This window comes from Eptesicus fuscus, chromosome 21 (assembly GCF_027574615.1).
Source record: "Eptesicus fuscus isolate TK198812 chromosome 21, DD_ASM_mEF_20220401, whole genome shotgun sequence".
Classification (NCBI taxonomy): domain Eukaryota; kingdom Metazoa; phylum Chordata; class Mammalia; order Chiroptera; family Vespertilionidae; genus Eptesicus; species Eptesicus fuscus.
In genome coordinates, this window is record NC_072493.1 from 13,693,301 (window position 1) to 13,707,798 (window position 14,498).

Consider the following 14,498-nt stretch of genomic DNA (forward strand, 5'->3'; position numbering starts at 1 on the left):
GCTGGGTGCTTTTTTTGAATGGCCTGGCAGTGAGGTGCGCGCATGGCGGAGGCCTGCAGAAGAGGTAATGCCGAGAGGGTATGCCCGTCTCTAATTATTGCTTGAGTCTTTCTGGCAATGTCAGCTGCCTGCCCCAGAGAGCTCGGTCTCGTCCATCACAGTGTGAGCTCAGGGTGGGGCTGCTGCCACTGGCAGTGGGAAGAAGACAAGAGGAGGTTCCCAGGGACCTTTGGATCTTGGGGAGCAGAGGCAGCTCCAGGCTTGGAACATGCTCGGCTCTTGTCCTTCCTGTCCCCAGGGCAGCTGAAGAGTGTCTCCTGACTTGGGGGTCCCATCAAGAAGCCTGGAGGGTGGCCAAGGAGCAAGCCAGCTGAAGAGGGGGGTCCACAGCACCCCCAGGCAGGGAGCCTTAGATGGTTTGGTGTCTGCTGACATGGAAGCCCTTGGGAAGATGGTGTCCTACTGGCCAGCCGGGCAGCCGGGCAGCTCAGGCCCGGAAGGAGGCCTTGACCAAACGGCCCATCAGCGGCTGCGGTGGCCGGAAGTTGTTCACCATGTGGATCCTCTCATCGTCCACTGAGGTGAAATGCAGGCCCCGAAACTTCTCCATCTTGAGAAGGCAGAAGAGAAACTCAGGGCGGAATGGGGTGCTGTGATCCCCTCTGATCCCAGACACATCATCTGGCATACTTGGCCCAGGCAGCTCTGCCTCTCCGCCCTCCTCTTCCCCTTAGGGTTTGTCCCCAATTCTCCCCACTCATTCTCTCTTTGGGACCCCAATCTCATTTATTTATTCACTCAGGGGCCTCTGACCCTGCTTCACCTGCTTCCAGTTCCAATCCCATCTAGTTAACACTGATCAGCAAATGCAACATTTAAGATTCTAACACAGTAGGCGTGACCCCCAGGATCCAGGGATCTCCCCTCCCAGCCTGTGTCTACGTCCTAATGACCATCCATCAAGCTAACTCCCATCTAAGAATCTAAACGTTTATTAGCAAAAGATGGGAGTCTCCATGGTGGGCCCACAGGCTGTGGGTTGCTGGTTGGGAGAGTCATACTGCTGGGGTGGACCCCGGAGGCCACATCCCTCCACCTGGAGGACTGACCTGCCTTTCAGAGATGCTGATGGGCTCTCGGAGCACAATCCAGGTGACGCTCTCACTCAGCGGGGGGGTGGTCAAGGAGCCGGGGTAGGTCCAGTAGTGCCGGCTGGCAGGCAGGAGGCAGTTGGGCTGGAAGCAGGTGAACTGGGCCTTGGTGCCCTGCACAGGGTAGGGAACCCAGAAATCAGCATGGACCTCCCACTAGGACCAGACCCGCAGCCCCCCTACCTGTTTCTGTCAGGGGGATCTAGGCTTCTCCTTGGCTCATGGATGCAAATAGTGGGCAAATGCCTGTGATCCCAGAACCATCTCCCAGCCGGGGCCAGGCCCTGCCCACCCATTTGCTCGTATGTAAAAGCTGCAGGAGCTCTTTGGCCACATTTCTTGTCCCTTGCCTTTAGCGGCCCTTAGTGGCACTGCCTGCGGGACAACCATTAACGAATGTGACAAGTATCTTATCAATCCTTTACCCACCAAGATGGCACGCTGGGCACTCCATGGGGCCCCTGACCCTGGTGAAGAGGAGTCAGGTGCAGGATACTGCAGGAGCTGACCTGCCCCCTTCATCTCACCGAGAGTTTACTACCAGAATGGAAGAGTGGATGGGTCTGCTCCGTGATGTAGCCTCTTCCCTTCCCCTCCCAGGCTGCTCTGGGTCAGAGGCATGGACCCCTGGTCTCACCTTAAACCGAACCATGTAGAGTGCGTCTGTCAGACGGTTCATATAAGGGTGTTCAGCCCCGATCTGTCAGGGAGAGGGTAGTGTGAGCCCGGTACCACTGGGTTCTGGAACTAGGGGCAATTCCAGGCCTTTCATGCCCCCCGCCTGGCCCTGGGGAAACCCCCCTCACCTCCAAGAAGACACCGACCACAGCCAGGCCGTCGGGTGCTGAGGCCGCCTCCCCAAAGGTGCTGTACTTCTTGGCGTTCCAATGAACCAGGTGCAGCTAGAGGGTTAACAACAGGCCAGGCCAGAGCTCAGCACTCCATGGGCCCCGGGAGCTCAGAGCAAAGCAAGGCTTCCCTCACTCCCATCAGACTCCTGGCCCCTCTGAAGGAAGGACAGGCCGCCCAACCTCTGGGGCCCAGCTAGCATCCCATGTGGCCCTGGGGAGCCCCCAAAGGGCACACGAAGCCTCCACCCTGCTCTGGGCCCACCCCTTTCCTGAGCCCCAGGGAACCTGGCTCAGGCCCTGCCCTCCATGAACTAACTATAAAATAGATAATGACCATCCAGTGACACTCCCTGAGGAAGAGGCACTTGCACTGAGTCCAAAGAATAATTAGGGGGTGATCAGGCGGAACCTTGGGGGAAAGGTATTCCAGGAAGAACACCTGGAGGTGTGGGTATGCAAGAGCCAGGTGTGGGCTGGGCCTCATCACCTGCAGTGCAGCGTGGGGACAGGTCAGGGGAAGAGGAGGCTCTGCAAGGCCAGTTCATGCAGGGCCTTGAATGCTAAACGCAGTCCTTGAAGGCTTATTAGCAAGGGTGTGGCGGGACTGGATTTGTCCTTGAGAAAATTCCTTCTGGGCACACAGACCAGGGCAGCAGTGGGCAGAGTTGGGGTAGAAGGCCCTGTGCTGGGGGCCGGTGGAGGGCGTTCCTCCCAAAGACACTGGGTTCTCCTCCTCAGTCTCTCCAGAACTCCATACCAGGCCCCTGCCAACCCCCCGACTCTCCAGTCCCCCACTCCTTCCCCAAAGGGACTCCCACTGAGGAGGGTCCTTACCTCGCAGGGGAATGACTTGCCGTCCACCATGTGCTCTGAGCCCACATTGTGCATCTTGCCCCAGTGGAAATGGAACTGCTTGAGCCGGTAGGGCCCATCCAGGGGGCCCCCAGTCACCACTGCGGGTAGAAGTGGGGCGTGTGGCAATCCGTGTGAGAGAGTCCACAACAACCGGCAGGCGCCAGTGCCAGGATCAGGGAAGTGCCCAAGAGGGAGATACATTTTTCATTTGGAAAACTGGTTGGGCTAATTGGTCTTGGGTCAGTCTCCACTCTGTTCCCTGGGCCCTTAGCTGGGCCAGGGCAGAAGTCCCGGCAGCCTGCAGGTGGCAGAGAGTGTGGCACGGACAGAATACATCTCTCCATTCTCCCCATCCTGCCCAATTTTACATGGAAGCTGGAACCTTGCCTCTAACCACCGCCCCCCACCCCCGCCGAAATGATCACTAACAATATGCCCCCCATGTCTGGAGCGCTGACCAAGGGTTGGGTCAGAAGGATTATTTTGCTTAGTCCTCATAGTAGTTCATAAGGGCTAGAACCTATTATCTCTCTTTTGTAAAGGTGGAAACCAAGGCACAGAGAGGGCAAAGCATTTGCCCAGGGTCACACAGCAAGGCACTGACTAGGAGATAAGCCTGCATATCCTCTGTAAGTTCAGAGCCCAAGCCCCTAATCACCAGGCCATGCTGCCTCCTCAGGACCTACTGTTGTCCAGAGGCCAGCTCCTGAGGGTCCCCACTCTGGTGGCTGGGCCCAGGTACCCCCTTGGCCTCTTTGGTGGGTCCCATTTCTGCTGGTTTTATGACTTCCCCACCCTGATATCTGGTGAGCTGGGGCCACGCCTAAGGCCTCCTGAGACTTATTGAATTTCTAGCTGAAAGGGATCTGGCAGTGGAGGGAGCTCCTGCCAGGCCTGAATGTGAGCCCCTGGATCAGGTGACTGCCCTGGGCTCAGAGTTCCACTAGACCTCTCAGGATGGTGACCAGGCCAGGGCCTTGCCCTCTGTGGGCCCTTTGAGGAGGAGGAGGAGGAGGAGGAGGAGGAGGAGGAGGAGGAGGAGGAGGAGAGAGGACAATCCTTGCTGTCTGTCCTGCCTTATCTGAGAAGCAGGGCCTTCAGGCTGAGCTCCCTGACATGGCCTTCGGGGACCCCCTCCTCTGAGCATGCCCTACCTGGGACCCAAGTGTGGTCTCTCAGAGAATGAACTCCTTCCCTAACCCCTTGAACTTGGCTCCCTTGGCCTCTTCCTGACCATAAAACACACTGCCATTCACTGTGCACTTACTGTATTCTCAACTCCATAGGGGTCAACCCCCACAGAGACCTTGAAGGGGACACATGGTTAACCCCATTGGACAAATGTGAGACTAAGGCTCAGAAAAGTAGGTATTCTGTCCAGGGTCACACAGCTATGGAGTGGCACAGCTCCAATCATCTCTCCCCCAAACCTACCTTCTTTTCACTGGCTCCCTGCCCTCTCAGGCCTGGGTATTCTGGTAGGGGAGGGAACCCCAGTGGGCTTGAAAGTGAGCTCCCGTGTCAGTGGTTCAGGGGTCTGCCCCTGAATTGAACCCTCAGTGCCCTCCGTTTAGGAGGTGCAGCCATATGGAAATTGCTCCTTCATAAACCTAATCTAGGGTTGGTTATCAAGGGCCCCATGTCCCTCTCCAAAGCTCTGGGTGAGAGGCTCGTCTTACAATTTAGTACCAGGAAATGCTATGTCTCTCTTCTGAGGATCTGCTGGATTTGCTTCCTTCTGCAGCAAGAACTATAACTGATCCTCTTTTCCTTTTTTTCCTAGCCTACCAGGGAACTCAGAGCTAAGCAACTAAAATCAGTCCCATCTGACTTCCCTCCTCTTCGATTAAAAAAAAAAATTATTTCAGAGAGGAAGGAAGAGGGAGAGAGAGATAGAAACATCAATGATGAGAAAGAAAGAATGATTGATTGGCTGCCTCCTGCATGCTCCCCACTGGGGATTGAGCCAGCAACCCGGGCATGTGCCCTGACCGGGAATCAAATGTGACCTCCTGACTCAATACTCAACCACTGAGCCATGCCAGCCGGGCTGACCTTTGATTTTTTTATTTGAAACTCAAGTTCCCTTGAGTGCTTTTATTATGTGCATGGGGGGGGGGAGGGGAGCAGGCAGAGTTCGTGTTGCTTTCTTACACAAGAAACTCTAGCAAGTTTCCTCCTTGCCCCACTCCACCCCTCCTAAATCTGATCAGAAGGACACAATTCCTTCACGGAGGAGCTCTTCTGAGGCCCTCTGCCTAGGAATTTATCATGAAAGAGCCTGAACTTTACTCCCAGGGCAAAGAGACCTTGGAAAGAGTGCCGCGAATTCCTGCTGGCCTCACTCTGGCCCAGGATTGTTGGGATCTTGAGGTGGCATGTGGGCTGGAAAGAAGGCCTTTGGAGTTGGACAGGCTGGTTTGGGCCCTCCCCAGCTCACTGAGTCTTTACTTGCCCTTTTTTTTTTTTTTTTTTTTAATCCTGACTCGAAGATATATTTTTATTGATTTTTTTTTAGAGAAAGAGAAGAAGGAAGGGGGGAGGAGAGATCGATGTGAGAGAGAAACATCGATCAGCTGTCTGTTGTACCTGCCTGTCTCCACAGGGTTTTCAGACCCACAACCTAGGTATGTGCTCTGACTGGGAATCAAGCCCACAACCTTTGGTGTACAGGATGATGCTCCAACCGAGCCACCAGGCCAGGGCATCTACTTGCCCAACTTAGAGGTACGTTCTTGAGAGGAATAAAAGAGCTGCCTGTGACCTTAGCAAGGGGCCTGGCACAGAACATTTTAGCTCCTTTCTCACTGCTGGGCTTGGCCAGATCACACGCAGAGGAGGGTTTAGCCTTAGGCCACACAGCCCTCCAGTGATGGGGCAGGGAGTGAAGTGGAAACAAACCTGACCTAAAGCACTAAAGAGAAGAGAAGGAAGGGAAGTAGCATTTCTTGAGCTTCTGAGCATCTGCTGTGTGCCAGCACTACAAACATCGCTTCAGTTTTTCATTTTTCCTCTCTATGACCCTAGGGAGCAAAATAAGGTCTTATTACTCTCATTTTATGCCTAAGGAGACTGAGGCTCAGGCCACGGCTTCACAGCTGGTGAGAGGTGGAGCCTTTTCCCCCCACCACCGCATGCTGCCCCTCCTGTGCCTGCCCCAAACAGGGTTAGTTGCCCAGGTGGAGGGGTGCCAGAGTCTGTGAGGGGCCACTTACCAGATCGATCATCGCTGTCATTGAAGTCCACCTGGACAGAGTGGCCATTGTTGGCAATGCTGAGGGATGTGCAGCCCTCGTAGGAAAGCTTCAGTGGCTTCAGGCTGGGCGAATACACAGCCTGTCTGGAGATGATATTGATTGGTGATTGGCGGTCTCCCTGGGCAATGGGATACAGCTTGTACCACTGTGAGGGGCCTGCAGGTTGGGAGAGGGTAAGGACTCAGGCCAGCCCAGATGTCTCCCTGGTATCCTTTCAGACCTTGGCCCTGCTTTGGAGCTATGTGGCCTGCAGCTCCAATCCCAGCTCTGCCACTTACCCTCCATTTCCTTGTCTTTGAAATGACCTCATTAAAACTCACCACCCAGAGCTGATAGGAGGCCCAGAGAGGTAATGCATGGAAGAGAGCACAATCCAGCCATAGGCTTAGGGGTGGTTCTGGGCAGTGAGTCCTCCCAACATCCAGTCGGAGGGATCCCTTCCCCCCACTCCCAGGCATCTGCAGTTCCTGACCTGACCCCACCAGGTAGCTGGCTGGAGTTAGGGAATTCTGACTCTGGGGAGCACATGTTCAGGTTGTTGTTTGTGATAATAATAATAAAAGCTCCCATCATCCTGGCTTTGGCTGTGTGACATGCATTTGTTCCTTACAGCCACTTTGTGAAGTAGAAACCAAGGTGGTCCTCATTTCTCCGATGAGAGGACTGAAGGCCACTCAGGTATGTGCACACATACACTTGGGCACTGGTATAAACACAGCACATGCATGAACTGCCCCCAGCGGTCCTCCCCAGGCATGTGCCTACCGATCCATAGAGATCTTCACATATGTACGCATGTGCATAGTGACCGGAACTCACTGGGCCCTGAGCAGCGAGGCCCAGCAACACACATGTGTACAAACACACACATACCCTGCTGACTATACTTGAAACACACATATGCACCCTTACCCAGAGACTGCCTGTTGCAAACCCAGATCTGCACTAAGGGACTACAGCAAAACACATGCTGGTACACACACACACACACACACACACACACACACACACCTGCGTGCACACCCACACACCTGCATGCACACCCACAGGCACCCACCACCTGCCTCCCAGAGGCTCCATCTGTAGCCGAGAGGCTTCTCCCTGAGGAACATCCTGAGATGCAGCCTATTTTTAGAGCGTTGCCGGCTGGTGCTTCTCCCTGTCTTTTGGCTTCTTACGTTTTCCTGAGAAAATAGCAGCAGGTGCCAACAGAGCTGTGTCCCCAGTGGATGACTCAGATGGAGGTCCAGACTCCCTGGGTTATTTTTGAAGTCTCGTGAGTATGCCGCCTGCCGGCGCCTCTGTCCTTTGTCCTTTTCTCCCTCCGTGCCCCTACACTGGATCGCCCGGGTCTGGGTGGGTGAGGGGCAGCAAGCGGTCTGAGGGCGGCCGGCCATGGGGCAGGCCTATAGGATACTGGATGCTCAGAGCGTGTGGGCAGGACTAGAAAGAAGGCTGGAGTTAGGGAATTCTGACTCTGGGGGAGCACACAGAAGCTGGCTTGGAGCAGGTGCTGGGGGGGGGGGAGATGATCTAGTATGGGTTGTCAACTCGTCCCTTTTCTGCCTCTCTCTCCATCTCTGCTGGTCTCTGTTGCCTTTTTCTGAATGTCTCCTTCTAGCTTTTGCATGCCCAGATCTGGAGTTCTCCCTCCAAAAGATGCTCCTGTGTCCTTGGGGTCCCAGAGGGGGCCAGATACACCACAGCACCTCCTAACTCCCTCTGGCCCCAGACTGTAGCCCAGGACATCCACCCTCAACTCCCATCGACTGCCTCTCTCCCGAGAAGGGGTGGGGGTTGGGGGGTGGGGAGTGTTCTTCCCACTTGAATTTGCCCTTCTCCCACCCGCACCTGCCCTGCCTGGGTCTACCGGCAGCCTGGATCTTGGGTCCTCATGGTTCACCTCAGGGAAAGGGGGACACCCTTACCCCCCACTCCATCTCAGCCTGGTAAGAAACAGCCCAGAAAGGAACTGACCTGCCGCAGGCCCACACTCAAGCGGTCTGCCTCTGCTCCCTTCCTCTGCATCCTACGGAAACTGAGGCAGAATCGAGGAGCTATTTTCCAGGTCAGACCAGGAGGATGGTGTGGGCCACGCCTCACGCCGGGACGTGTTCAGACACCCTGCTCCATGGAGATACCCACACACATACGTGGGCACCCCAATGATCCATCCCCTCCTGTACCTGCCAACAGGTAAGCGCCGAACATCCCTCGGGGAAACTCTCCAGGGGACACTTCGCCCTTGCCCTTGCGGAGCCGGACTCCGGCAGATTCCTGCGCACTCCGCATCCCGCATCCCGCACCCACGCACAGCGCTCCGCCCCCGATCGACCTCCCTCTCCCCGCCGCTCTGGGTCACCTCCATCCCCAGGGCCCGCGAGGGGAGACTGAGTGTGGATCGCGGCCCGGGTCGGAGTGAGTGCGGCGGTCGGGGGCTGCGCGGAGGAGGCGGCACCGCGCAGCTGGCGGCCGTGCGGCTGGGGCGCAGCGCGGACTTTGCGCCAGGCGCAGGGGAGCCTCGGCTCGGGCTGGGCAGGTGGGCCGGGCTCTGGGGGCTGGATGGGATGGGGGTCCCGGTCTGGCCTGAAGGGTGCGGGCTTTGCGGGTCCGGGAAGCCCGGCCGGGCGCGAGGGTCAGGGGGCGAGTCGCCGCGGATCCGGGCCAGCCAGGGTCTGCGCCTACCGTCCTTCTGGCCGTAGCCCCAGCCGTGGTGGCCGGTCATGCCGCCGCCGTCCCGCAGTCGTGCACCTGCCGGTTGGACTCAGTTCCGCTGGCTCAGGCTGCGGCTCCCGCCCCGCTAGCGGCTGCGGAGCAGCCTCTTAAAGCGGTGGCAGGCGGAGCAGTTCCCGGGAGACCCGCCCCGCCCCCTCACCCCCACCCCACTCAGGGCGAGAGAGGCCGGCCCTGCACCGCCCCGTCCGCAAGCTGGTTGAGCCCCCAGTCGAGGTGCGGGGCTAGGGGGGCGTAAACCTCTCCAGTCCTGACCTGATGACTCTCCCTCCTCCTCCCCAGCACGTGTGCAGGCTCTGGGACCAGAAACCGCCCAGGCTTGTCCCTGAGCAGTAAACCCCACCGCCAAGGACCTGCGCCCTGGGCCCCGAGTCCTCCGTGTTTGGAGAGTCCCCTTTAAATTGCGAATTGCACTGGGCATCAGGTCCAGAACTGGAGCTTCCCCTGTTTGCCAGACCCTTGGGCAGGTTCTGGGCCAAGCTTTTGGGTCTATCCTGTTCTCTGAACCTCTCAGCTTCCCTGGAACATTGGATGGTCCTTCCATTAGGCCGCTTTGAGAGTAGGGGACTGAGGCCTAAGAGGTGCAGTGACTTGCCCTGTGTCACTAACCAGCTAGTGAGTGATTCGCTCCCAGGTTGTGTCATTCCAGGTACTGTGCTCTTTACCACCCCCCTGGGGAAGGCGGCAAGTGGGTCCTGTGGGTGCAGGGGTCTCGGAGCCTTGGGGGAGGCCAAGGGCTGTCCAAACCCCTAGCCCAGGAAAAGCCAGAGCCCTAAGGCAAGTGGGGAGTTTTGGCACTAACTAGTGGCATGAAGACAGACAGATCCATAGACGCCAGCTGGCTTACCCTTGGATCCAAGTTCCAGACCTTGCCTCCCACCCTCTCATTCTCTCCGTTGCTTCTCCGTTCTGTCCAGGACTCTCCGCCTGTCCCTGTGCAGCCCTCTGTTTGTCCCTCCTTTTCTCGCCTCCCATGACTGTCGGCACACGTGCAGGGAGCTCAGGCCCCTCACCCTGCCTTCAACCTCACCGCCGGTCCTGGCCCAACGTTTTCCCATCCTCTAGGTCTGGGCCTTGCTATGTCCTCCACCTGGTGCTTCCTTTGTCTTCCACCCGCTGGTTCCAGCCTGGCCCACCCTAATTCATCTTAGGATGTGCCTTGTGCCAAGACTAGGGCTAGTGTCTGGCTAAGTCTTAGCAGGCAAGCCGAGCAGCTGGGTGGATGGAAGGACGGAAAGGATCCCACCAAGGTGCCTGCCCCCAACAGGAGTTAAAGGGCCATAAGTGTCTGCTGCTCTGACCTTGACCAGAGGAGACTTTTTCAGGCCCTGCTCTTGGCTGACCTTGTGAAGGATTCTGCCATTCTGTCTGTCTGACTCCCCTACTTCTCCATGGCTGTCTTAATCAGTTTCCCTCTCCTCGGCCCTGAACCCCAGTTCCCCAGGAAGAGCTGTGGAGATTAATTGATAGCTTTCCAGGTAAGTCAGTGATTTCTCAGCCTTGCCTAGATATCCTTCTCTGACCCAGGAACAGGAAGGGGCCCTTAATATAAATTTGACCCTCGGGTGAGGACGGGCGACTCAAGATAGAGATGCAAGGAGTGGCCCCAAGACCAGCAAACGACAGAGAATGCAACATTGCCAAGGCCCCAGGTCTCCAAGCCGGAAATGTCATCTTCAGACCAAGAAGAGGAAGGCTGCTTCCAAGCGACCTGCAGCCTCTGTTCAGCTCACAGAGGAGCCTGCCTTCTCCTGGGGGAGTTGTAACACCCTCAGGACCTGGGGATGGGCGCAAATGTGTCTTACTTCATTGACCCACTTCCCCCTCACAGTGAGCCAGGCCTTTTCCATATTTATTTATAGCATTAAAAATAATTTGGAATTTTTTGTATAGTTTTGCATCCAGTTTCATCTACACAGCAATCCTGGGGGGATTTCACCCCATTTTACAGATGAGAAAAGCAAGGCTCAGAGAAGTTTAATTATGGTGTACCGTGAGTGACAAAGCAAGGATGAAAACCCAAGGCTGCTGAGTCCCTTATTCAATATGTCTAAAATCACGGGGAGGGGGAAGAAGTGGATTTTAAATTTGGTTGTCATTTGTGTACATATGCTTTGCATATATATGCATGACTCTGGAAGGAGTTAAGAGAAACTAGGGAGAAATTTGCCTCCAAGGAGGAGACAGGGAGACCAGAAGGGCGGGGGAGGGTGAGGAATAGGGGTGGGAGGGACACTCTGTACTGCCTACTCCTTTCGAAAGAATTAAAATGTGTACAGTTGACTCTTGAACAGCATGGGTTTGAACTGCACAGGTCCACTTGTACATGGATTTTTTTTTTCAATAAACACATTCAGTACTCTAAATGTATTTTCTCTTTCTTATGATTTTCTTAGTAACATTTTCTTTTTTCTAGCTTAGTTGATTGTGAGAATACAGCATATGACACATATAACATACAAACCATGTGCTAACAGACTGCGTTGTCAGTAAAGCTTCCGGCCAACAGTAGGCTATTAAGAGTTAAGTTTTAGGGGAGTCAAAAGTGGTACGTGGAATTTCGACTGCATGGGTGTGGATTGGTGTCACTAACCCACGTATTGTTCAAGAGTCAACTGTATTACCTCTTTAACAACCAAATAAAAGTTGATCCAATTCTTTCCTTCCTGCAGCCTGACTTCAAAAATTTCCTCCCAGTGCTGGAGTGCTGGGAACTCAGGAAGATGAGAGGAGCCGATGGAGTCTGCCTGTCTCAGATGAAGCCCCAGTTGTCCCGGCAGCCATTCAGGTCAACTTGGTAAAGCCTGCGCCCTCATTCAGGCGCCTCCTGTCTCAATTACGTGCTGTCATTAAAGCTGAATTGATTTCACTGCTCTGGAGTTTACTCTCTGGTCTCATTGGTGTCAGTGGATCCTGGATTTTGCTGTTTCTGGAGGAAATGTGAGGGCTATGCTGAAGGGCTGGGGAGGAGGGCAGGAGCAGCTTGCATAGCCACACCTCATTCATCAAGCAACTTTGACCTGATCTCACTTTCCTTCTTGAAGGTACAGTGCTTTTGCTCTATAGCTGATAAGAGGCTCATCCCTACCTTGTCCACTTTATGGGTATTCCTGTGAGCATTGGTTGAGAAAACAGATGTCCAACGCTGCACCAACAGGCAGAATCATGCCTGCTCTTCATATTATATTATGCACAGGACCAACAGGCAGGCTAGAAGCCCTATGGCCTAGAGATTCTAAGATCAGAATTATCGTTTCTTGTGTTTTTAAAAAACATTTCCCCTCCAAGCATGTGTGGGGATGTGTGCAAGCAGTGGGATATAATGATCCTGGGCTGTGGACTCAGACAGATCTGGGCTTGGCTTCCAGCATCACTGGCTGTGTGACCTGGGGCAAGTTGCTTCACCTCTCTGAGTCTGTTTTCTCATCTGTAAGATGGGAATAGAGAGTCTAGAAGGCTAATAGTATAGTCAGGTAAGGTGATTCCTGGCACCAAGGATGCACCCCTGAGACCCTAGGACCTCTGTTCTTCCCCCTTTCCTTACCTTGTTGGGCACATTTAAAACCCCAAACATTCCTTTGCCAATTATAGTAGTGGCAACTATTCATTGCAGAAAATTTGGAAGAATCGGAAAAGTATATAGAAGAAAATTTAAACAACTGATCATGTGACTAAAGAATCAGCACTGTTAATATTTTAGTGACCACCCTGCCCACCTTTTTTGATACATATTAGTCATACTTATAAAAACAATCAGAATCACATGTGTTCACATGTATAGCTTTGTGATCAGCCCCCCTCGCCCCCGCTACACACACACCTAATGCCCTATAGTTAGCATTTTCCCGTTTGGTCAGCCTTGGAGAACTTGACACTTAACAACTGCACAATAGTTTAGTATATGAGTTATTTCCAGTTTTCATTACTATAAATAGTACTGCAGTGAACATATTTATACATCTTTGTATGTGTCTGATGCCTCCTTGGGATAAGCTGCTAGAAGTGGAGTTACCATACCAAATGATATATACATTGCCAGTAAGGCATTTAAAAAATATATAGTAGTTTTAGAAATGCATTATTTCATTTAGTAAGCATTTGTTGAAGACTTATTAGATGCCAAGTATTGGGCCAGGCATGGGTGATACAACTGTGAACATTATAGACCCATAGCTGTTTCGGGAGGGGTGGGAAAGAGAGGTAAATGATTGGCCAATAAGAACCAGGGTGAGAAGGGCTAGGATGGGCAAAGGGCAGGCAGGGAAGGTTAGTGGCGGAGGCCTGGGAGAGTGCCCTGGGTTGTGACTGATTCTTCCTGGCTGTTTTCCCATACGTTATAAATTCTTCTAGGGCAGAGCTAGCTCCAAACTTCCTGGGAGCTCAATAATCCAGTCTCCACTGGCTGGGACCAACAATGATGGGTAACAAAATAGACCTGAGCTGGGTCTGGCCAGATCAGTTGGGGTGATTATTTCTAATCTCTATACCACCTCTTAATGGCTGTGAGACTTTGGAATTTTACTCACCTTCCAAGCTTCTGTTCTCTTGTCTGAACTGGGATGAGCAATAGTGTCTGTTCATTGGATAAGCACAAATGGGCACAAAATGAGGTGATGCACATCAAGGGCCTGCCTGGCATGTAAGTGCTCAGAAATGTGGTTAGGCCCTAACCGTGGTCGGCAAACTGCGGCTCGCGAGTCACATGCGGCTCTTTGGCCCCTTGAGTGTGGCTCTTCCACAAAATACCACGGCTTGGGCGAGTCTATTTTGAAGAAGTGGCGTTAGAAGAAGTTTTTAAGTTTAAAAAATTTGGCTCTCAAAAGAATTTTCAATCGTTGTACTGTTGATATTTGGCTCTGTTGACTAATGAGTTTGCCGACCACTGGTAGGGGCTCAGTTTTCCCATCTGTTCAATGGGAGATTGGCCTAGATCAGAGGTTCTCAAACTTGTGAGTGCATCAGAATCACCTGGAGGGCTTGTTAAAACAATTTCCTGACTTCATCCCAGAGTTTCTGATTCAGCGGGTCTGGGATGGGGCTTGAGGATTTGCATTTGTAACAAGTTCCCAGGTGATGTTGATGTTGCTGGTCCTGGACCACACTTTGAAAACCAGTTTAAATGAATGCAGCCACGGTTTCCTGTTCCGATACCTGATTCTTCGTCCTCCACAACAACAAAGACTCATTCATGGGCCTTGAGTTCCCAGATGGCAGCGTTTGTATCAGATCAATCCCCACAGCTCCAGCACAGGTGCTTTGCCATTATGGGTTGAATTGTATCCTTCAAAAGTTGTTGAAGTCCTAACCCCCCAGTACTTGAGAATGTGATCTTATTTAGAAATAGGGTTTTTGGAGATGTATTCAAGTTTAGATGAGGTCATTAGGATGAGCCCTGATCCGATGTGATTGGTGTCCTTATAAGAAAAGAAGGGCAAATAGAAACATGAGGGGAGAATGCCATGTGACAATGGAGGCAGCGATTGAAGTGCTGCAGGTGTAAACCAGGGATTACCAGCAAACCGCCAGAAGCTGGGAGGCAAGGAAGGATTCTTTCCTTCAGGCTTCAGTGGGAGCCCGTGCCTTCATTTCAGGCTTCTAGCTTTCAGAACTTTGAGACAATGAATTTCTGTGTTTTTCAGCCATCCAGTTTG

The 14,498-nt window shown here is 53.4% G+C and overlaps 1 protein-coding gene across 1 annotated transcript; it reads right to left on the reverse strand.

The window, feature by feature from the left end:
- Positions 1-487: 487 nt before the first annotated feature.
- CA7 (carbonic anhydrase 7) lies at positions 488-8,839 on the reverse strand. Its single transcript, XM_008139882.3, has 7 exons — positions 8,800-8,839; positions 6,073-6,270; positions 2,837-2,955; positions 1,958-2,053; positions 1,789-1,851; positions 1,110-1,265; positions 488-610 (listed from the first exon to the last, which is right to left on the reverse strand). Exons 1-7 carry the CDS (start codon positions 8,837-8,839, stop codon positions 488-490), a joined length of 795 nt encoding a protein of 264 aa, XP_008138104.1.
- Positions 8,840-14,498: the final 5,659 nt, after the last annotated feature.

Bases quoted from the DNA above. Each gene is read 5' to 3' on its own strand.
- CA7 (XM_008139882.3), bottom strand. From the start codon at position 8,839: ATGACCGGCCACCACGGCTGGGGCTACGGCCAGAAGGACG. The intron at 6,271-8,799 runs GTAGGCGCAGAC...CCCAACCTGCAG, and splicing joins GGGCTACGGCCAGAAGGACG to GCCCCTCACAGTGGTACAAG. The intron at 1,852-1,957 runs GTGAGGGGGGTT...TCTCCCTGACAG, and splicing joins TGGTCGGTGTCTTCTTGGAG to ATCGGGGCTGAACACCCTTA.